Source organism: Peromyscus leucopus, chromosome 4 (genome assembly GCF_004664715.2).
Source record: "Peromyscus leucopus breed LL Stock chromosome 4, UCI_PerLeu_2.1, whole genome shotgun sequence".
Taxonomy (NCBI): Eukaryota; Metazoa; Chordata; class Mammalia; order Rodentia; family Cricetidae; genus Peromyscus; species Peromyscus leucopus.
Genome location: NC_051066.1, coordinates 56,567,999 through 56,592,316, shown reverse-complemented (window position 1 = coordinate 56,592,316; position 24,318 = coordinate 56,567,999). Strand labels below are relative to the sequence as shown.

At 38.6% G+C, this 24,318-nt stretch overlaps 1 protein-coding gene and 1 long non-coding RNA gene across 2 annotated transcripts in view; one reads left to right on the top strand and one right to left on the bottom strand.

Annotated features, from left to right (window-relative positions):
* Window positions 1-7,230, bottom strand: part of Itprid2 (ITPR interacting domain containing 2) — a 37,483-nt gene extending 30,253 nt beyond the window's left edge. Inside the window, 6 exon segments of the mRNA XM_028884596.2 lie at window positions 323-421; window positions 508-547; window positions 2,354-2,410; window positions 3,258-3,307; window positions 6,580-6,625; window positions 6,909-7,230. Coding sequence (XP_028740429.1) covers window positions 323-421; window positions 508-547; window positions 2,354-2,410; window positions 3,258-3,307; window positions 6,580-6,625; window positions 6,909-7,119 — 503 coding nt within the window. The 5' untranslated portion in view covers window positions 7,120-7,230.
* Window positions 7,231-7,464: 234 nt separating this feature from the next.
* The window catches only part of LOC114703729, a 56,514-nt gene continuing 39,660 nt past the window's right edge, over window positions 7,465-24,318 (top strand). The window contains exons 1-2 of the long non-coding RNA XR_003736174.2: window positions 7,465-7,686; window positions 11,528-11,640. This is a non-coding gene — a long non-coding RNA (uncharacterized LOC114703729). The remainder of the gene's footprint in view (window positions 7,687-11,527; window positions 11,641-24,318) is intronic.

The following is a 24,318-nucleotide window of genomic DNA, read 5'->3' as shown; positions in this document are numbered from 1 at the left end:
TATGCTGATTTCTATGTCAGAGTTACTCAAGGCTCTCAGAGGGGAGTTTTAGTTCTTTGCAAGTAGAAGTTACCCCAATATGGAGTTTCTCATTCCAGATGTTCACATAAATTTAACCACTCATTACTCGATTCTAGCACTGTTGTGAACATAGCTACTGCTTTTTATTTGCTTAGCTACAGGTGTTGTTGAAACACTTTGGGTTCCTTTGATTCATACTCTTCAGCATCGAATCAGAGAGCAGAAGGTGATAGGTCGGTCCCCTTAGCACCCCCATGTAATGGCATGGTCCCCATGTAATGGCAGTCTCACCAGAACCTACCTTGACACTGTACCACTGCTTTTCCCAGACCCAGTAGAGTTCATACTTCTCCCTTTCTGATGAAACTGTAGTCTTCTCTCTTTGGCCAAGATATTGTTGCTGTAAATATAGCAAGATACTTTCAAACTTGATTCTCTATAATCCTGTTCTCTTTTAGAAAGAAGCAGAACCAAACAAGTACATACCAGTTTTCCACTTGAGCACCAGGTTCATGGAGGTGATTGGCTACAAATGAAAAATGAATAAACGGAGGGCACAGTCGTTAGAAGGACAATGGCACAATTATGGAGAAGATAGGTTATCTACATTGTCACAGTTGACTTGTTAAATGTCCACTATTGAAACGCCTGTACAGAGAGGCAAGAACTGGACCAGCAGCTTTGGGAGGTTGTTTGCACTTTCTGGCAATGCAAAACTTCTCCTATTTGAGAGTTTAAAAATAAAAAGATTTCTAAATAATCGATTAAATTTCTGGATCAGGCTGAAGAGTAATAAGGAAGACAAACAGCATATGCTGGTATATGAAGTACTATCAAATTTCAAAGTTGTCAACCAAGAATACCTTAAAAGCACATGTGACTTGGCACCACTAAGTAGAATCATAATATGCACATATTTCTTATGTGTTTTTTAAGTTAGTGCCAGCCTTCAGGACAACATGAAATACTCTATACCTTTCGATGTAACGTCTCCCTTAAAAAAAATCCTCTCAACTTTATCCTAGATTAACAAGGTCAAAGCAAATAGAAGCCAATGTTTAGAATGTTATCATACTTATAGAAAAATAAAACAAGTGAGTTTAATAACAAAAATGTCCACTTCAGCAGTTAACTTTTTCATTTCTGATGTACATAATGGTGAGAATTTTTTTTTTTGCTTCTTTGTACATCCTACCAATAATATTGTTTGATATCATGATCCAGGCAACTACGAAAGGCATCAAAATCTGCTTACAGGGATGCGGACAAGCATCTTAATAAGGTGCTGATGGGATTTTTAAGGGCACTAACTTGAAAGAAGGAAGTTACAGTTTTTATTTTTTCTTGAAAAATGCATTGACAGAGATAATGAAAATATTCGTATTCTAAACTTTCTGAACGTTCTAATGCTAGAGTGTTCTAAATAAGTAACTCAGCTTACAAATGGAGTTAAAGTAGCAAAGGATCAAGGAGACCAAATTCAGTGGATAAATTCACTCTTCCTAAGCTTCTACTTTTTAAGCATTTATAAAAAATCTTTAGTTCTTTGTAAGAGTTACCAGTAACCTATTCTAACTAATGAACTACAATAAAATCAATTTGGATTCGAGCATGATGGCTCACACTCGCAGTCCCAGCACCAAGGAGGCAAGAGCCAAACAACCATGAATTTGAGGTCAGCCTGAGGCTACACGGGGAATTCAAGGCCACTGTGCCTACACAGTGCAAGTTCTGTCTCAAAACAAAGTCAAAGCCCTACCTCTCATAATAACAACAAAATCGTTTTAAAAAGAGAAAACTAACTTTTATATACTGGGAAGCTTTATTAGGAACCAACAACGAATTTAACATCATGCTTTTGCAGTCCTGAAGTACCCTGAACTAGGCACCAGCATAATGATCTAACTTCTAACTCAATTTGGTCTTTTTGTTTTATCTTTAACTGTCAGGAAGAAGAGTGAAAATATAAGGAGAAAGACAAACCACAGCTGTAAGTGTGACATGAATCCACTTCCCCAAACTAAAACTAAGCTTCAACTTAGTTTTCTCCTGCATAAATATTTAAGCTCCAGTCCCTCTTTGGGACAGTTTTCCTCTCATTTATGTCACTATAGTTTTGTCACCAACAGTTCCTCCAAGCATTTAAGTCAGGCGAGATGTAGCTATGGTATTTCAGAAGTGTCCAGGAAAGAATTCTACAAGTTAGAATAGTGAGAGTGACCCACTGTCAAGACCGTTAAGTGATCGGAGAGCTCTGGATCTGATTAAGTCTTTACTACATTTCTTAAGATAAACAAAACTACAGAAAGATACAGTTCCTCAACAAACAGACCTTCAGCTCCCAGCGACAAGTCATCTTCGAAGCTTCCTCCATTTCTCACAAGCACACCTAGAGCAAAGTGTGAAAATTAAGAAACCATACTGTCATGATCTGCTCTTCCCCATTCTCCATTATCGTACAAAGTCGTTAATTAAACAAGTCGACCAAGACCAAGCAAACTATTTCACAAACCACAGGAAAATATCTCAAACCTGAATACACTGAAAAGCTATTAAGATTGTCATTTCAAGAAGAAGCAAACAAGCCTTTTCTCTGTTGTACAGAAATGATGTCTGTGGCCAGGTAAAACTTCCAGAACTCAGGGGTTATACTTTATATTTCTTATGCCTCTGAAGATACTTGATTAGACAAAATACTTTACCAAAGAGTTCCATAGAAAGTCAGGTCCTGAAGCAATCATTCCTTTTACATCTTCATGTTACATCAGGGTCTCAAGCTTTGTTTTTCCAACACTGTAAATGCTTTTTATTCACCTTGTCATTACCTGTGCATTCTTGTTGTACTTTGAACTTGAGAATTTTGTCTTGCACAGGTGTTAAAATTTCAGGTGTGGCAATTTCAGTTAGTGTAAGCAAAGAAATGCTACACTAAAGTTAACCTTGTTCACTCATTATGAATTTTCTTTATATTTACATATCATAGTCTATATTTAATCAGCCTTTATAATATCTAACTGGGCAATAAGAATATAAGTACAACATTGTGAAGCGCTTTGGGAAACTCAGTTACTCAATGTTACTCTTCTTTTACGGCTTATGACAGTATTTTCCCTTTGGCTTCTAGCTCAGAACGGCACATTATATAAACAGGAGCCTCACTTGTGTAATTCAAACACAGTTTCACCTAAAGGACTAAAGAAGATTCTCAGTTCTGAAAAAAGAGAACTTCCTCTTACCCTTCAGTGCTCCACTGCTCTGCTCATCCAGTGAGGCTCCCAAAGGGGTGCTGCAATCACAGAAACACAGAAGCCTCAGTCTTCTGGAAACCCATCTGGGGAACTGTCACTGCACAGCTTCACTGCAGAGTTAGAGCTAAGCAAGCATCTTAATCAACTTAGGGCTCCTCCCCAAACACCAGGAATGTGAGTGCCTTACATAAGTAACGTCGTCCTTCTAAGCAACTACGTGTTGTCAAGTCAGGTCACCAGCAGTGACTTAATCACAGGTCTGCTTGGCAGTAATTAAAAGCAGGAATGGCAATTGCACATGATATAAATTGCTATTTTCTTTGCAAAAAACGGGGGTTGGGGTGGATATCATGACAAAAGGCTAAGGAATTGTTTCACTCAATCCCTTCTGCCGAGAAACAAACCAAAACCAAACAACCAAACAAGCAAGAAAACAAAAACAACAGGATTAGAAGAAAACAGAATTTCAGTGGTAAGCAACTTTAGTAAAACAAACAGTTACAGGAGTTGGGAAATAAGCTCAAGGGTTCTTAATTCTTTCTTACCTGTCGATGGAGCTGGCAGTCCAGACTACTACCTAAGCAGCTGCTCTTTACCTCAACAAAAGCCTTTCTCATAAACACAGAGTAGCCTGAGAGTCACTTTCTGCTTTTAAACTTAAAAAAAGTGACACATTTTCATCACTTAACTTTGGAAAGTCCTCAACTCAGCCTGGATGTCAGAGTGAAGGATCAGCCAATGCTGGCTGATTCTCCCCCCTTTTTGTAGTTCAAGCACAAATGTCTCAGAATTGATTTTCAATTAAGAGATATCTTTATTTTTCTCAAGACAACTTAGTTTTGTGACTTGAGTCACAGAGACATTCTTTTATTCTGGAGGTTCTATTCTGTGATACAAACTTTAGTTTTCAGTGACAGTTCCTACCTGTTAACAGTCTATATCAGAAGTGGGATCTATCTATCCTGGAAGCTATCTGTTTTAAAGAAATGCTATAGAAAGCCAATTAAAAGTGCAAGCAAATACATAAACAAGATAGTTCTTTGAAATTTCGTGTTTTTGAGATGTAAAAGAATCATGAGCAAGTACCATATGGGAACTGATAAAACCTTTAATTCTAGGGTTTTGCATACATTTCAATGACGCTCTAATTTATGTCATTAAGAAACTGGTTTTTTTTCTCCTGATGGCTCTTTTCTTAGTTGGGCCCAAACAATGTATTTCTGTGTCCACAGCTGCCTGCGCTGTTCTGCAGAGAAAATGGCAAACGAGGCAGAATGGAACTGGCCCCCTTCTTCAAAAGCACGTTCTCTACTCCTCACTACCCTCTTCCAAATCCCATTGGAATCTTTACTGCTTCCTAGACATAGTTTTAGTCAATTTGGTTGGTGAAAAAAGAAAGTTATCAGAACGAATAAAGACTCCATCAGAGAAGGGAAAGTATGACATCTTCACTCAGGATATGAATAGCAATGGGAAAACAGAGCATTGCAAGGAAGGAAAATACTGTCCTTCAAATCATTTGGAAATAATATACAAAATACAGTAACACTCAACTCTGAGAAGGACCCCACATTGCTATTAAAAAATACAGTTGCAAATATCGTAGCAGTCAAATCTACAACAGACTGGCGCACATTAAAAGATTCCATGTTCCAACTTTCCCAGGCACAAATGAATACTGCTTGTGTATTGAATAGGGGTGACTATCGGAACAACAAAGAAGTCTATGAGAGGAGGGCAGAAAGCTCCAGAATCTGTGCACATTAAGTTTAGCAATGAAACTTCTGGAATTTTCTGGACTGAACTTGTGTCCTGGTCAATGTCAGCATTCTCCTACTTGCATTTACCTGAAAGATGTATTTATTTCCTGTCTACTTGATACGATTCCTTCTACAATCCCAATTCCTACACATCATTTTTAAAATGTGATTTTTCTCTTCTTCTTACATTAAAAAAAATTCATTAAACCTGTTTTAAGGGTAAGCCAAAAGTGTATTCAGAAATGGATTTTAAATCCGGACCAAGATGTAAACTTTAAAGACTTGAACAAAAGCAAGGACAGACTACCCTCTTCACTCCTCAATGGAGAAATCTCAAAGATACTGCTTTGTAAATTCTCTCATAACACATTTTGAAGATGCACATTTAAAATTTCAACCTTTCAATTTCACACCATTCTGATGCCAAACCCCTGCCCGGCACACTACTGTGTTTTGTAAAGGTCATATTCTTGTAATTCAGAAATCAAAGGGGTAAACTAAGCTGGTTGCTAACCTAAAGATGCCTTGAAGCAATGTATTTGCCTGTGTGCATCTTTAAAAGGAACGTCTATACACTCCATAATATTTCAGAGACGTCCATGACACCACTAACAAAAGTTAAAAAAAAAAAAAAAAATCTGCAGTCAACAATCAGTATGGCTCCAAGTACTCAAGTCACTAAAACAGAGACAGCCAATATTCTATCTGTCTTTAGGGGACAAACATTGCTACCATATATAAGAATCACCTTCCAAAATAAAAAAACGGAATAATCCCTAGGGTAAACATAACTTGAAAAAGCAATAGTATGCCCAGCAGCAAATACCAACAAATGTTTAAAAGCTATAGTCTTTACAAAGATTTTTCAAAAAGCAAATAAACTGGAAAAAGATAAAGGTGAAACACACTTCACTATAGTCAGATTTACTTGCAATACAACCCACCCTCTGTATTTTATCAAACATTTTTGTGCCGGTTGCCAAAGCATGTAACACAGACTCATGCAGTCTGAATGCCTTCAAAGCCCCATTTCCTTCTTTGAATTCCAGTGCCATCTGACAAACCCGTGTCCAAGGAGTTAAACTCCAAGGACCAAGTTGGCTAGTTTTAATAGCTCCCCAGAGAGACTCAAGGCACACAACCCAAATTAAAGCCCGGTTAGTGTAGTTAAGTAAATTAAATTCGTCTAAAACACGTTTGAAAGGAAAATGATTCCGTGCCAGATATGCAGATGCCAAAATAAAAACATCCTACGAAACACCAGAATTCTTTCAAGAAATGCCACGACCAGCCAAAGGAGCATCACCATGACCTGTTTTAGCTTCTGATCTGATGCTGACATCATACTCGGGCTGCTAAACTTTACAGTTCTAACTGTAAAGTTAACTCAGTCACAAATAATCAGAGGCCACAACACTTCCAGTTCTAATCGCTTCAAGAAGGAAGCTATCGGCCGGCTCACTTTCCGGTTTCTAGCTTACAGCCGCCACGGGACCCGGAGACACTGCCGATTCCCTCGCTTCTCCCCCGACAACCCCAGCAGGACTCACCGGCAGTCTTTGAGCCATATTGCGATCTTCTCGTTGGGCACGTTTCCTGCGGAGCAGAGCGAAAGGACAGCTCGTTAGGGACCCCCAAAAGTACTCAGAGGCTGTGCCATCCTGACACTCCCTTGCAGGAGAATCCGCCGGGGGGCAACCGGCAGCCTCGGGGAGCCTTCCGGGGCGCCCGGCCCAGGGGAGACAGCCGGCAGCCAGGTGCACATGCTGGCGCTAGAGCGCCGATCACGCGCGCGTTTAAAGGTCGGGGGGCGTCCGGTCCCCGCGCCCGGTGGCACGGAGCACGCCACCTCCCCGCCCGCACGTCCCGGCGCACCGACCTCGCCCCGCGGCCGCCGGCAGCTTCGCTCCGGGGAGGTCCTCCTCGTCGTCCTCGTCCTCGTCCTGCGTCGTAGCCTCTGTGGACAGATCCTCCGTCTCCGACGCCTGCCAGGAGCTGCGGCACTTGGCCCAGGCCTTCCTCCTGCGACTCGCCACTTGCCACTCCAGTTCCTCCTCCGCCTCTGCCGACGCCGTCAGGGGTCGGTTCATGGCCGCACCGGGGGCTCCGCGGGCCCAGCCCGAGCCTGCGCGGGACACGGCGGCGGCTGCGGGGACCCCGCCGCTGCTGTCAGCGCCCAGCCGGGCAGGGGGCCCGGGGGGGGGGGAGCGGGAGCGGGCGCCGCAGGAGGAGGGGACAGGGAGGGAGGGAGGGAAGGAAGGGAGGGAGGGGCGGAGGGCCGGCGCTTCACGTGAACCCGGCCTGGCGGGGCGCAGGAGCGCGAGTGGCTCCGGCAAGCGCGTTAGGCGCCGAGCGCTAGGCCGGCCCGACCCCGCCCACTCCAAGGCCCCGCCCTGCCCCCTGCCTGGCCACGCCCCCCGCCGGACCCAGTCCAGCCCCTCGTCGCTGTGCGCCCCGCCCACGGAGGAGGTCACGCCCCCTTCCGGTGGCTGTCTTGCTGGGAGCAGAAGAGGCGAGTCCAGGCGGGGCTTGGCCTGACAGGCCCGGAGGTGAACCGCCCCTTTCGCGGTTGGCTCAGGAAAGAGCCAGATTTGTTTGTTTGTTTGCTTGCTTATAGCTTTTCCTTCTCTCAACTCCTCGCTCACCCAGAAATAGAGGTAAAGTGCCCAGGCCAAGTCTCATAAAACGCTCCCCCCGCCCCCCAGCGTGCGAACAAGTGACCGGGCTCCTGAGACCTATTCTTTGAGGCGTTGCTTCGGTGTGGGATGCCTGAGGGGTTGGGCAAGGATGAAAAGAAGCCAGAGATGGTACTGTCCAAGTGTAAAAGCTTCCCCTGGTGCTGCTTGCACGCTTGAGGAACGTGCGTCCTGGCTATGTGAGCTGTGAACTGGGCTGAGAGAGAATGGACATACCACATGGAAGCTGCTGACAGGAAAGAAATGACCTGGGAAATGGAGTGATAGCTAACTAAACTCTTGGATTTGGGGGCTAGGAGATGCGACAAGAAGCAGATGGTGCCAAGGTTCTGAAGTAGCTTTAAATGACCTTCGGCATCCCCCTTTAACATTTTTATCCCTTATGAGAAAAAAAAAAAGATTCAAATTCTATCAAGAATGAGGCAAAATGGGACATATCAAGCAATGAACATCCTCTGTCATGTTATTTCTAAGCTAGCTACACTTAATATAGGTTTCCAGTATTTTATTGTGAAGGGCTGAACTCTGAAAACACAGGTAGAAGCTTGTTTTGGTCTTACCTTTACAAAAAAGAACACTTTTACATAATTAAAATTTTAAGGAAGAAATTTTCTACTTGAAATAGATATTTACAGTTAATAAAATTTCAATTTAAATGTGCTTTAGTAGGCAAGGGAAATAATTTTTGGAAACTTGTTCTTGAGGTGTAACAGTATCTAGATTTCTGTGCATGCATTTTTAAAAGAGCACCTTGACCTTCTTGTTTTTGTTCTTCCCTATCTTCTTTCTAGCATGATCTGATAGTTCCCAATACATCATTATTTATTGTGGAAAACAACTCCTGTTGGTTTATCAATATCCCCAAGATCGAAGCCAAAATCCAGTCTGGCTTCCCAGAGCCATCACAGTATTATCCCCTTCACTTATGGTGAAACATCAAGGGAGTTAGAATGATGTTTCTAGCATCTCAGTGGCTTGATCTTTCACTATTAAAGAATCTCTTCGTTCTTAATATGTCTTAGACTTTCAGGAGTTCTATATTAAGGGTGAAGCTCACTCTTTAGTATCCTTCCAAAGCAGCTGCCTGTGGAAAGATGAAACAGATGAAAAGGACGTGCCCAGAGAACTCTTGTTAGGGTTGGTCAAATGCTGCAGAGCATACTGCCTCTTAGTTTTATCCAGGACCTTGTTGGATCCTGTCCCACCCATCTGCTGTCTCCGGCTTCCATTCTGTCATAGCCATGTACTATTGCTGGCTCTTTTCCCTTGACTTTTAATTCATTCCTATTCTGCCTAATACCTGAATGGACAGACCAGGTGATCCAGAATTTCTTCACTGTTGTTCTACTAGTCATGATCATAACCCGCTAACAGTTCCTTGATATGACAGAATGTACACACCATTTTTTGGGGTACTGAATTATGCAGCAAATAATAGGACTGGATCCAGACAATATGTTTAGTTTATCAGCCACATTGTAAACACGAGAGATTATGGAACAGATTTTAATATCATTCTGGTACTCCTAATACAGTACTTATTCTACATGGAATACTGACTGCTTGAGGTAAGTTGTCTATTTGTAATTGTTCTTTTTCAAAGGAGACAAATTAGGGATATGTTCATTTTGTGTTTTTTTACCAATGCATATTATTTTTTAATTAGTTTTGTTTGATTTTTAGAGAGTTAAAAAATTCTTGGGAAAGGGAATAATGAAGTATAGCTTATATTTGCAAATCATTCAACCACAATCAAAGAAAAAAGGGAGCAAACCAGGAAGTATAATTAGAATAAAGTATAGCAATTATTGAATCTGCAGTAGCAGAAATATTTTATTTTACATTGCAAAACTTAATGGAGAGTGATAAAAGTATATTTCCTTAAGAAGAACATCTATCAGACAGCATTTGTGTGGTCAACTCTGAGGTTATTTTTAATGCCCAAAGTATTTGATTTATTCAATAATGAATGCTAAACCTGAGGTAAATTAAAGCATTGGTTGTTTTCCAAGCAAGTACCCTAGGCTAGACCAGTTGCAAAATCTGCATTGCTTGAAAATACTGTCTAGGTCATTGATGCTAATGAAGAAGAGAAATACAGTTATATTAATATGGACAATGTCAATAGACAATATAGAGTGGAAAGGGGAAGACCTTTGGTATCAGACTAAAGTTGAATGTTTTCCTTCTCTCTGGATATCACTTTGTTCATATGTGAAATTGCAATCATAACTACCTTCCCAAGTTAATGTGAGGGTTACACAAAATTAAGTAGATGTTCACTAGGGCTGTTGCAGTTACTATCTTGCAAGAGACAAAAAATAAGTTAATTTCATATGGAAGAAATTACTGTAATACTAATGACTAGCTTCTATTTCCATTTTATGAGGATATTTTATACATTATAGTAAGTTCAGGATAGAACAAAAAGCATATTGTGGTTAAATAAAATTTTAGGTGGAAAAGCTTCAGTTATAAGAAATATATGATAGCATAAGAAATATATGATATCATGTAAAATTTCTTAACAAAGGTCTCAAATTAGAAAACAAGATTTATTTTGGTGCTAGTTACTTTGAAGCCTTTTGATTCTAGTTAAGATACTATTTCCTTTATATCTACGAAATCAAAATTTTATTCAAAATCTGATCTGAGATGGAAGAATTGTAGTTATATCAAATAATTTTTTTCTTTTTTTTTTTTGGTGATAACACTACATACTGTATTACTGTTTCTCTACTTTCTTCTATTCCAGTTCAATCCCAATTAAAAGCTTGGGCAATTCTTAAAACATATTTTATGTGAGACTGATGTAGTACTGCACAAAGGAGGTACCTTCAAGGTTTATTCTAAACAAACATGACAATTTGGGTTAGCTCAATAATGCTGGAATTCATTTCAGAAGAAGAGCTTGTGGTTCCCTCAACATCTATTAGCATTTCCAGGGATAGCAGGGGGAAAATTCCCAAATAGAATAAAAAAGAATTGAAGGAAAATGTCAATCAATAAGAATAAATTCTTCAGAAATATCCAATGATTTATTTATAAAACAAGTATAATAAATGAACTCTGCTGAAAGATAGTCTGACTTTGGTCAGTTCTTTGATCTATTCCAGTAAGCTATTATTAATCATTAAAATATATTTTGTTTTAGTATTTCTAGTTATTGTACATATTTTAGAGAAATAAAATTTTATCAGGTATACAATTCAAGCCTGTTATTAGACTTTCCAGACTAGTAAAAAAAAAAATCAGTAACTATTGGAACTTTCCTTATTGGAACACTAGTATAGCACAACCATCTGCTACTTTTATTTTCCTTTTTTTTTTTAATCAAGTACACATCAAAGGGAAAGGTGTAAACACCACTTGAAAACTGCTTTACATATTATTTATTCAACAGGCAAGTCGTATGTTTTCTAATGTTATACACATTGGAGGCTTGCCAGTTTTATCACTTGCTCTCAGGCCACAATTTCACGTTTATAGAACACTAGATTTACTCTTTCTACAATGAATTTGTAGCCAGCTTCTTTTTTCCCCCACTGACTCAGTTCTCTCCTGTTCCTGAGCAGCAGGTAAGAATGCCATCTAGTCTTCATCCACAATGGAGAAGCGAGATTATGTAACAGAATAAATAAACTTCATTTGGTTTGGTTTGTGAGTTTAAAAAAAAAAAAAACAGCTCAAAGGAGGCTTTGGAATCTCCTTACTGGACATATGGAAAGCCAAAATATTTGTAATTCATCTGTGAAGCCTAGATTCTCAAATATGAATTCATCTCTTTTCTTTTTCTTCTCAGTCTTGCCGTAAAATGTTGCTTTTAAAGATCTCCGACATCTCGAATCATGCAAGGTTTCACAGAGGTTTATGGATCTATATCAACTGCTCGCTTTATGCCAGTCCTTGCTGTGGGTAAGACTTTTTTTGTTGCAGTATATCACAAAACAGGATAACGTCTTAAATTCCCAAGTGTCCTGTAATGTGATCAATTTTTTGATATACATTTTCTTCCTAACTTGTTTATTTCCAAATACTTGTACTTTTTTTATATATATAATTGCTTTTTCACTAAAACCAGTTTGAACTTAAAAAATTTACTATACATAGATTTAGAATTATGTATTTCTATATAAAACTTTCTTTGTCCCTTTTATAAAAATGAAAGAAAACATGTTAGTGCCTGGATATACCATACATCAATCTAGTACTGATATATTTGAAAAGTTTTATGAGGACAGTGTTCATAATGGTTGTTTCACATGTGAGCATGCATGAGCATGTGCACTGAATACACACACACACACACACACACACACACACAATATATTTTTTAAAGAAAATAATTTCTTTGACATTCACCTGACCCTAAATAAATATGAACTATACTAGCTTCTCCCACAACATTTCCTGTCTCTAATCTATTTTCTGCAGCTGGTTCAGGCCCACTATAGAACAAACAAAATCTACATTCAGAACAGGACCCTTTACAATTTCAATAGAGTTATTCTGGGTGAGTCATTGAAAACACAGCACCAAAACTTTCCTCACCCATCAGAAATGCATTTTAAAAATAAAGCCAAAGTGAACAAGGCTTGGCAAGTTTAAGAGTAAAATGGGGAGAAAGTGGAGCTTTTTTCCAGCTACAGACAGGATTTTGGCTATGTCTTAACTTTCAACTCCGCCATTTCCTTTGATCACCTCTGAATAAAAAGTGCAAAGTCAAACAGGTAAGACATAAAATACTGACACTTGGTTTCAACTAGCACTGTCACAGTGGGTCCCCGGCAGAGCCAGTGCGCCTTTGTAGCTCAGAAGGGTTTTAAGACTCCTTTGTGTCTTTCTTTACTTCAGATCTGTAAGGCACACATTAAGTATCTGCTTTCTTTGGGCCTTTAGACAAATAATTAGAAAGGGGTGTGTGTGTGTGTGTGTGTGTGTGTGTGTGTGTGTGTGTGTGTGTGTGTTGAGACAGGGTTTCTCTGTGTAGCTTTGTGCCTTTCTTGGAACTCCCTCTGTAGCCCAGGCTGGCCTCAAACTCACAGAGATCCGCCTGCCTCTGCCTCCCGAGTGCAGGGATTAAAGGCGTGCGCCACCACCGCCTGGCCAGAAAATTGTATATAATTTTATATTCATTTCTTTAAAATAGCTTTTAAGTAAATCAAGTCCATGGAAGTAAATCCAGCAATGAAGTATTAAAGGAAGTAGAATTATGGAGACAGAAAATAAGCTAGTTCCTAAGAAATTTTTAAAGTTGAATTTGATAATAAACAAGTCTGTATAAGGGTTTCATGAATTTTAGATATTTAAGTATTCAAGATTTATAAGTCACTGTAGATTACTTCCTATTAAACATGTTACTCACCCAGTAGTGTTTCTATTTTCCACAAGGCACGATAGATCACACAGGTATTCACATCTCATGAGCAAAAAGAAATCCAGAATCTATAAGGAGATATTATAGGATTTCGGTTTTATTATTATTAATTATGTGTATATGTGCACGTCTGTGTGTGCGCATATGCATGCAGGTGTCTAAGAAAGCCACAATGGTTGGCTTCCAGGAGCTGAAGCTATGGGTGTTTGTTTCCCTCCCGACGTGAGTGCTGGGAACTGAACTCTCACCCTTTGCAAGCTCCCTTAACCACCCGCTGAACCATCTCCCCAGCCACATGGATACAGTCTTTAAAAATTATGCTAACTCAGAACTCTTGCTACAGAATTTCATAATTCTTAAGATCCTCTTTAACATGGGTTGACCCAGAATGATTACTATGAGCTAATTAATGTATACTGTAGAGGATCCTAAAGTGGGAAATGTCCTATTCACAAAAGTTCTCCCCTGAGTTATAGGAAAAGCCAAGAAACACTGAGTTACATATATATATATATACACATATATTGTCCCTGGACTCTGTTTCCACAAGTCAATGTGACAACAGTTGGTAAAGAAATAAAATGTCTATGTTTGAAATTTAATCTGCCCATGGAAATACTAGGATTGAAATATATATATATATATATATATATATATATATATATATATATATATATTCTAGTTAAAAACAAATTGTAGTATTCCATTTCCCACATTTGGAGAACTTCTTTCCTTTCACTTTTCTTTTGGAGTAAGTAATTTTTAATAATAAAATAAGAACTTATTTTTCTTTTAAAATGTGTCTCTCCTGCCTAGGAATGATATTGTGTTGTTGATTTTTACTTAAATTTAATCTACATATAATGAAAGTTAAGGGGACTTAATATATATTACCATTAAGAAGTAAGAACAACAACAAAAAAGAACTTCCCTATAGTCTGTGTCAAAGGAATGAAAATGTAAAGCAAATTCTTTGAAATCCCATCTAATTGGGCATGAAAGTTTCTTAAAGCTGTGAGGTAGTATGGTTGGCCTAGATTACATTAGTACAAATCACACAGCTCAATGGTATGTAGCATGTTTATTAGGAGATTGTTATTAAGTAAAAGAATCACAAGATAGAAGTTACCAGACAGGTTATTTTGCTTGATTTTTAAATATTCTTCTGAGTCTGTGACTTTCTTATAGTTTTTTTTTTTTTTTTTTTTTTTTTTTCCGAGACAGGGTTTCTCTATGTAGCTTTGCGCCTTTCCTGGAACTCACTTGGTAGCCCAGGCTGGCCTCAAACTCACAAAGATCCACCTGTCTCTGCCTCCCGAGTGCTGGGATTAAAGTTTTTTTTTTTAACAAATCATCTCAGGGTGGTACTTTAAACCCTTCAAACACACCTTATGTTGATATCTATTTATAGAAGTTTTAATAGGGCAATTATTTCAATGGATTCTAGAAAATGGCAATGTTAAAAATGAATGGTTTTAATTAGGTACTTGCTTTGTGCCAGTCACTACATTTAGAACTATACTGACACTGGCTCATTTAATAAAACAAACAAAAAAAAAACAAAAAAAAAAAAACCCAGATTCTTTAGCTGTTTGATTGTTCTAGTTTAATGGGTAGAAAAGCAGATTTTCTGAGATGTTAGTGTTCCAGACCACACACTAATACACTGCTTGAGTGGCAGAGTAGAACCAAGGTTTCTCCCTACCATGCTCACACTCTAACTTACCCTCACAACTGCTTCCTGGAACCTGAGCCTGGTTATTAGAGCTCACCAGCTGTGTGATCACTGCAGGCCTCTTCACTTACAACTGGGCAGAGGAGCAGGGGCACTAAAAGCTCCTGGACTCCTGAGGAGAGATTTATCTACTCCAACTCCTTGGTTTTTCAAGGCAGCAAGACTAAGTTAGAAATATTAGGGAGCCTGTCTAAGGTCAGCAGGTAGTCAGGGACAGAAATATGACAGGAGTCCATATCAGCCTTTCAGTGTGCTTGCTTGTCTACCTCTCAGGAATTCTACCAGGAAGTTTTAGGCAATAACCTTACATATCCTAACACTTTAACTTGAACATATTGGGAAATCATACATACCTCTTCTGGGTTTTATTTTTAAAGTTATGAACATTGCATATAAAATAAATACATTTAGGATCACAGCAACCTCATATACTACACTTGCAGATGACCTAAGTTCAGTTCCCAATACCCACATACTGAAGTTCCCACAGTTTGTAACTTTAGCCCCGTGGGAATCCAATGCCTCTGGCCTCTGCAGTTACCAATACACTCATGAAGCTCATTCCCCAGACAGAAACACAGACAACACATGGTGAAAAATAATGAAGGTAAAAAATAAATAAGTACAGGCTTGAGATATGGATCAGCATCAACTGCTGAACCCTAACTGCTCTTGCAGGAGACCCTGGTTTGGCACCCAGCATCCCAGTGGTAGCTCACAACCCTCTGTAATTCTAGTTCCAGGGAATCTAATGCCTCGTTTGAACTTTGCTGGCTCCTGCGTACACACAGTGCACATATATACACTCAGACACACACAGGTACATATTAAATAAATAAGTATTTTAAATAAATACATTTAAAAGCATTAATGCTAAGTATTTGCAATTGTCATTTAATAGAATTTTCAGAACCCTCTGAAATATTTGTTGATCTGTAATCAGGAGAGTTCTGGCTAAATGGAGGACAAATCTCCTATTTTCTCCAGAAAAAAAAATCTTTGTTTTTTTCTTATTAATATAACATCTCTACATATTTTGTTGTTTTATGCTAGCTTTATTTGGATGTATATTATGTTTTGAAATGGAGTCTCTCTGTGTAGCCTGAAACTCATGATGAGTCTACCTCTGTCTATCAAATACTGGGATTATTTCTTTTTGCATTAGCATAAATTATACTACAACCTTTACTATGTGCCTCATAGAGTAGGAAAACTATGAGTAAGATGTTCATTTTAGTTTCATTTATTATAAAAGTCATAGTCATAAAAAGTCTTCTCTATAAAATACTTTGTAACCATCAGAAAAACACATTTCAAGACAGAATAGCAATAGGATATACTTCCGTGTTCCTTGGAAAACTCCAATCATGTTGTAATCTTCCAGGCCCCTAACTACACAAGTTCAAGCCTATGTGCTAATAGACTTTGAAGCATTTACACCCAAAGTTAAAACCACAGTGGGAAACATCACTCACTGTCTGTTAGAGCTTATGCAGTCCTTTTAAGGATGGTTAGGCAAGGGTAGGCGGTAGCATGATGTGCTGGTGGTTCAGAAAGAAGTATGGCAACTTTGATGTAGCCTTTTCTGCTGATGTCTGGTGGAGATGAGGGTAAATTTACCAAAATTTTGCATAGTCCTTTGAAGTACCACAAGCTTCTATTTGTAAGTGGGCTCTTTTGATTTTTTTTTTTTTACTCCCTGTAGGTGTAGAGTTATAGCCACTCAATAGCTAATTAATCATGCCTTCCTCTCCTTTGTGAATATTTGTATTGGACTGGATATCATTCCTATAAATGATTAGATATGCCTTTAGATCCATACAATGTAGAAACATATCTAGATAATCTATGTGTCTACTGATTTCACTACTGTATGCAAATGTGTAAGATACATCATGTCTAGTAAGAAAAATCTTCCTTTCATATAAGCCATGTATCTCAGAGGGTTATATTCATTGATAAAGGTAAAGATGTAAGATGCTTTTATGTTATCAAATCTTCAAAATGTCAAGTAAATATTTTAATGTCTAAGTTTCTCACTAACATATAATATTACATTTTCTCATTAAAATTAGTATACTTCAGATCCCAAACCTATAACTCCACCCAGCCATAAGCCCTCAGGATTGGGAACAGAATCTCTGTAACCTGAGGGTGTTCTTTAACTTACGTTTGAGTCTTATATGGAAGCATAATATTCTATACTAGAAACAAAAGGCTAAGATTATAACATAGCTAGTCTAACTACTTTGATACTCAAAGTATTATTTAACGGGGATAGGTTCATGATAAGAACATGAGGGATTCAGTTCTAAATCTAAAATCTAGCCTTCCAGGCAAAGCTCAAATGCCAGATGTGGAACCTAATACCTTAAGAGCTTAGTTATGGGACTGGAGCAGGGGCTGATCAGTTAAGAGCAGTGGCTCCCCATCCAGAGGGTTGGCACCCACTAAGGGCCTCACACAGGCTTTAACTCTGGGTCCAGAGGGTCCAGTGCTCTCTTTTAGCTTCCATGGACACCACACACCTCTAGTGCACAGACATTCATCCAGGCAAAAACATACATCTATAGAAAGTAAAATACATCTCTTCAAAAGTTTATTTAAAAATATTTAAAATTCTAACATACATTGAAGGAAGTGGAAATGTTAACTACCCAGATTTGATCATCACACATTGCCAACAAATACAGTTGTACTCCAGAAATTTGTACAATAATTATAATTAAAATAAAACATGAACTTGAGGAGGAAAAATATTCAAAGTTGTCTAGAAGATACAAATACAGTTACTATCATGACTGTACAATATCATTATGCATGATTATTTCAATATATCAGTATTTACCCAGGACTTAAGAAAAGTCTAGGAAATAACCCACCACTTTGCTGCTTTGATAATACTCAGTGGTTTCCACAAGTATATATTTTATAAGATTACTCTGTGGTTTGTACAGTAACACCTGCTAGTATCAATTCTGCATGTGAACAGTGATATGAAAGCAGAATGCACTATCTCAGAAAGTGAATCTTTCAAAGATAATTAAGAATGTCATTCTTCATGTTTGGTAAAAGTATCTATGTGGAAACAGACATGGGAAGAATTACATAAAATCCCAGTAGGAATAATCAGAAAGTTGATTAGCATGAGAGGTTTCAATCCTTTTAGTAGCAATTCAGCATTAGCAAAACCAGTCAGAAGTAAGGAAGCACCTTTGTGCATCTCAAAAACAAAACAGAACAGTTCTCATCTTAGATGAGAACTTGAGTGGAAACCTCTTTTTACAATATGTATTGTAAGAACCGTTGAAATCACCAGGCTGTGTTTTCTCACTGGCACTGGAAACTAAGTAACTGACAAAGTTGTGCTATATTAGCTGCTAGAGACAAGGTGCCAAGTGTGTGGCTCATGCGAGGCAGATGCGCAGGTCATCATGGTATGCATCTTAAACCTTCTCTAGTTTGTCTCCACCCTGTTCTCATTCTACCTTCATTTCTTCTGCAGAATAACACTTTGTTACTTTTATTTATTTTCTTTTTTTTAAAGATTTATTTATTTATTATGTATACAGTGCTGTGTCTGCATGGCCAAAAGAGGGCATCAGATCTCATTACAGATGGTTGTGAACCACCATGTGGTCGCTGGGAATTGAACTCAGAACCTCTGGAAGAACAGCCAGTGCTCTTAACCTCTGAGCCATCTCTCCAGCCCTGTTACTTTTAAACTTTATATTTTACTTTTAAACATATCTACAATATAACAAGAAACAGCTAAGTCAAGTATATTGGGAAAGTATAGAAAATTATATTTAATCATGGAAATACATATTTTACAGAGGAAATAGGAAATGAACAAAGAGACAGTTAAATGGCAGCATTATGGCAAACTTTTCTAAACTGTTTGGGATAACATTGACAACTTAGTAAGGGGCAGGGAAACTACTTGAATTTTGAAGGCTATAGCTATTTAAGTAGGAATATGGGGAAGTATATACATGACCCCACATAATATATTTCAGTATGATTATATTAATACATTTGAAGAACTACCATAATTGAGGTTGAGATGGCAGGTTAAAGCTGATTTTCAGTCACTGTCCCAAAGGGTTTTTTTTTTTTTTAATTTTTAACTAAAGTGCTAATATTGAAAGATAATTAGTAACTTTAGAGTTGAAAGAGTTGGGCAGGCCTTAGGCAAGGCAACCAGATAGGGGGTGTATTAATTGGTATTTGGCACAGATGATAAACAGCTGTGTTAGGGCACTAGCGATAGGGCCTATACACAACAATACCGATAGTTTAGAAATAGGTATGTGGAGGAGGAGAGCCAGAATGAACCCCCCAAGGTTTGTTTTCAACTTTGATTAAAAGATGTTTATTGATGTTGTTTAACATAACAGGAAATATTATAAAGGTTGATTATTTGATGTTGATTTGTTTATGAGTAAGGAGAACCAGGCAGAAAGAAGGAAATGAGTATAATACTGTACACATTAAATGGCAAGTGTTTATAAAGACCACTGATTGAGATGTGTCTCCAAGCATTCAAAACCAGGGTTCAGAGCTAGAACTGTGAATGAAAGTTTGGCTTAAATAATGCATGTATGTTCTGACGGCCTCCCATCTCCCTGGTTCTTTTTTTTCTTTTTAGTTTTTCGAGACAGGGTTTCTCTGTGTATCTTTGCGCCTTTCCTGGAACTCACTTGGTAGCCCAGGCTGGCCTCGAACTCACAAAGATCTACCTGGCTCTGCCTCCCGAGTGCTGGGATTAAAGGTGTGCGCCACCACCGCCCGGCCTCCCTGGTTCTTGTCAGTCTTCCTCCTACTTCCCAAGGACAATGTTGCATATCCAGTGAGGTATAATTGGAAAAGACCTGTAAAATGCAAATTCTAGTGACCGTGTTCAAAGCCCTCTTTTTATAGTTAACCTTATAACTTTTGGAAGGATTCATTACCCCTTCTGTTCCTTCTTGTCCTGGATTTTTCATTGTGTTTCTCAGCTTCAATAATTGGATCTCTTCTTCCTCCATATATACTTCTGTGTTCTCCAAATTCCCATCCTTAGCTCACCAACTCTCCCTGGGCCAGGAGGGAAAGGGACAACTATATCACAGTACCTCTTTAGGTCCCTGAAGAAATGTACCTCTAATTCAGTGAGAACAGAGGTTAAGCAGAGGGATTGCATGGCCTGACTCATGCTTTTGAAGACTGACTCTGGCTGTTCTTCATAAATGTGACTAATGTGGTAAAGATAGGAATAGAGAAATAAAAGAAGATTATGAAATAACAGTTCTACCAGAGTGGTAGCATTGGGCATGGTGGAGATGATACAGATATCTTGAAGATAAAGCCAGCAGGACTTGCTATGGTTACAAGTGGTGTGTAACAAAAAGAAGGGAGTAAGAGAGATTTATTTTATTGAGAAACTAAAGATTCTGTTCAGGCTGAAGCAAAGAAGACTTTTAGTGGAACAGTCTTGGAAACATATTGAATGTGTTAAGTTTGAAAAACTTTTTAAATACTTAGCTAGAAAGGTACAATAAGCATGCAACTATGGAGACTGAAGTAGGGAGATAAATTTGGACTTAAATATAATTTAGGGAGTAATAGATAAATATGTAATACTTAATACCCAAAAGTTAGGTGGGGTCATAAATTGGGAATTGGTGAAGAATGATGAGAAGAGGTACCCAATGACAATATTTTGGGGGTACATCACACTTTAGAGGTAGGTAAATGAAGAAAATTAGCAAAGGAGGCTGAGAAAAATAAACCTATGAGATAGAAAAAAAAGAGAAAGTGGAATCCAGAGAACAGGTTTGAGAGAGCAAGAAAACAACTTTGCTAACTTCCTGATAAGTTAATTAGGATGAAGACTGAGAACTGACCTGTGGTTTGGCTGTATAGAGTTTATTTCTGACCTTGATAACAACTGTGGCTGGAACGGTGAAGAATGGAGACTTGATTAAAGTGGAAATCTGTGGGCTAGTTCTTTGAGAAGAAGGAAACAGGAAACGATATGGGTATTCACACTAAAACAATTCACTAACATACAACAAAAAAACCAGGAAAAGCATTATACAAATATATGGCCATAAAAATCACAAAAGCCTGTGCTAGCTGAAACTGAAATGAACAGCAAGTCCTAATTTTGGATTCCTCTGAACTTATTCTTAATTTTAATAATTAGCCTCACAATTACCATCATTTCATCATTTCTTAATAATTTAGCAACCACAAAAGATAGAAACACTCCACATATATGTATACATATAATTTTTAAATCATATACATTAATATATACATATACATATATACGTATATGTATATATACACATATATATGATAGATATGGTGCTTTGAATGAGAATGACTCCCAGAGGCACTCAGGTATTTGCACTTTGTCCCCAGTTGTTGGTGCTGTCTAGAGAAGCTTAGGGAGGGAGATACGCTTCTCTAGAGGAACTGTGTCACTGGAGTCATGTTTTGAGATTAAGAGTCTTGTGCCACTTCCAGTTCATTTTCTCTGCATGGCTCTTGTGCTTTAAATTGTAAGCACTCAGCGTCCTTTCCCTGACACCATGACTATACTTGCTGTCATGCTCCCCCCCACAGTAGACTTACTCCACTGGAACTATAAGCTAACACAAACTCTTCCTTCTTTATGTTGCTTTGGTTATGATGTTCTGTCACAATAGCAGAAAAATAGCATACATTAGCTAGAATAAAATATATAGTTGGAATTACATGTGTATTGCTACTCTAAGAATTCTTTTTGTTTGTACAATTACATGGTATTTGTTTTGCTGTGCCTCACTTATTTTACTCAATTTAATGTCCTCCACAATCATGCATGTTGCTGCAAATGAAATGTTAGTTTTCTTTCTGTAACACAGTGGTATAACACGAATTGCTCAATGGTCTTATTAATAAAAAAAAAAAACCTGGAGCTATATATTGGGGTTATAACCTGAGAGCTCAGAGGAATAGGAAAAGCCACAGACAACCTCATCTCACTGACACCTCAGTCTCCAAAGAGACCGACTTCCTGTATACCCACGCCTATATGCCTTTCTGCTCTGCCATCTCATTTCCTCTCTCTGCCTAGCTATGTCACTTCCTGTCTGTCTGTACAGACCTCCAGACCTCTATGGCTAGTGCTGGGATTAAAGACATGTGTCATCATACCTGGCTCTATTCCCCAGTGTGGCCTTGAACTCACAGAGATTATGATGGATCTCTGCCTCCTGAATGCTAGGATTAAAGATATGTGATATCATTGCCTGACTTCTATGTTTTATATAGTGGCTGGCTTTTTCCTCTGATCCTCAGATCACTTTATTAGGGTGCACAATATTGGGGGATATAATACATCACCACATAGTAGTGTCCCATCATGACTACAATTCAAATTTTATCCATTTATTTGTACATGGACACAAGGTTTATTTCATACATTCCAAATATTAACATCACTGCAGTAAACAAAATACAGATGTCTCTTCAGTGTTCTCCTACTGATTGTTTCCTTTTTGGAATACAGTTATGAGATTGTTGGATCATATAGTAATCTGTTTTTAAATTTTGAGGAATCTCCATACCACTTTCCATAATTATTCTATCAATTTATATTCTTATCACTAGTATTCCGGTCTTCCCTATTCTTCTCATCCTTGTCAACATTGGTGGGCTTTTGTTAAAAATTATTGTAACAGGTGTAAGATTATATCTCTTTGTTGGTGTAATTCGCATTTTCCTGATAATTAGTAGTGTTGAACAGTTTTTCAAATACCTTTTGGTCATTTCTCTTTATTGATTCTCTGTGGATTTCACATCATGCATTCTGATCCCACTTATCTCCCTGTCCCCTTGCATTTGCCCTCTGCCCTTGCAGCCTCCCCACAAAACAAACATAATTTAAAAGAAAAACCAAAAACAAAATAAAACAAAAACAACAACAAAAAGAAGAATCTTGTCCTGGAAGCTGTAGTGAGGCCCTGTGAGTCACACAGTTTACCCTTTAGTCCATACATCTTTATTTGTAAGTGTTCATTGCTCTATGTCATTGGTCTGGTTTGAGGCCTCTGGTTTCTGCTACACCACAGGTAACGGGCACTTACTGGGATTCCTCTTGGATATCCTGTTGTCCTGTATCATGGAGATCCTGCCATTTTGGATTGTAGGTTCGTCCCTTCACATGCTCCAACAGTTCATCGATTTGGTGGATATTGGGGTGGGCCAACTCATAGCCCTGGTTCTGGACCTGGGTGGCAGCTGGGTTGCTCAACATCATCACTACCCAGATGAGCTTTTCAGCACTGTCTCAGTTAGCTCACTTTATGCAGCCCAGAGCAAGGAATGGCCAATTCTCCTGCTCTGGTGTCCCCCTCACTCATGTATGTCTCCATGGTCAGCTCTACTGTTTTGCCCAGGCAAGGTGCAGGGCCCTCTCTCCCAATTGCTGTATAGGGGCATATGGGGATGGGAGAGAGGGGATGGAGGTGTGTGTGTCCGGAGGTGGGGGAGGTTTGTAGAGTCAGTTCTCCTGCTATCATGCCCTCAGGGCTGGCTCACCTGTGTCCCCAAGAACAGGGTCAGCTCTAGTGTACTGTCCAGAGAGGAAGCAGAGGCTGCTTTCTTATGTACTGCAGCCAGTGAGGGTCAGGGATAGCTCTCCTACTCTTGTGATCCCAAGGCCAGCTCTCTTACCTGCTGCAAGTGGTAATGGGTGTGTTGGTCATTTCTTTAGAGAAATGTGAAATCAGGTATTTTTTTCTCATTTTTAATAACAATTTATTTCTTTTCTTGCTATTGAGTTATGTTCTTTATATATTTTAAATCTTAACCCTTTATCTTATACACATATACATGCATACATATATGCATACATACATACATGCATACATACATATATGCATACATACATACATACACATAGTTTACAAATGTATTCTCCTTGTAGGGTGTCTCTTCATTTAGTTGCTGTATAGAACCTCTGTAGTTTAACATAACCACATTTGTCTGTTTTTGCTTTTGTTACCAGTAGACTAGAAATCATATTCAAAATCATTGCCTGTATCAATGTTTCAGAGGTTTTCAGAGAAGGATAATTTAAATGAGTTTTCATCCATTGTCCTGAACATACCAAGAATCAGATGCTCTACAAATATAATGGAGCCTAAGCCATGTGAAGATTGAAAAAGATGTGAAAGTTCACAAATCTGAACAGAAAACTAAATAGAGAAATAAAAACATGTTTGTTCAAGTTATATCTTTCTATGCAGCCTATTCCTAACATACCCATGAGACATGCCCAACTACATGTGCTTCTTGCAGGGGAAGCAAAGAAAGGACAGAGCAACCATGTTATTGTCTCAAGGGCTGGCTCTCAGCTAGCATGGGAGTAGAAAGTAAGGAGAGCTCCACACTGCTCACCACACCCACTGATGCTTCTGTGGTGCTTTGTGTCCCCCAATATACT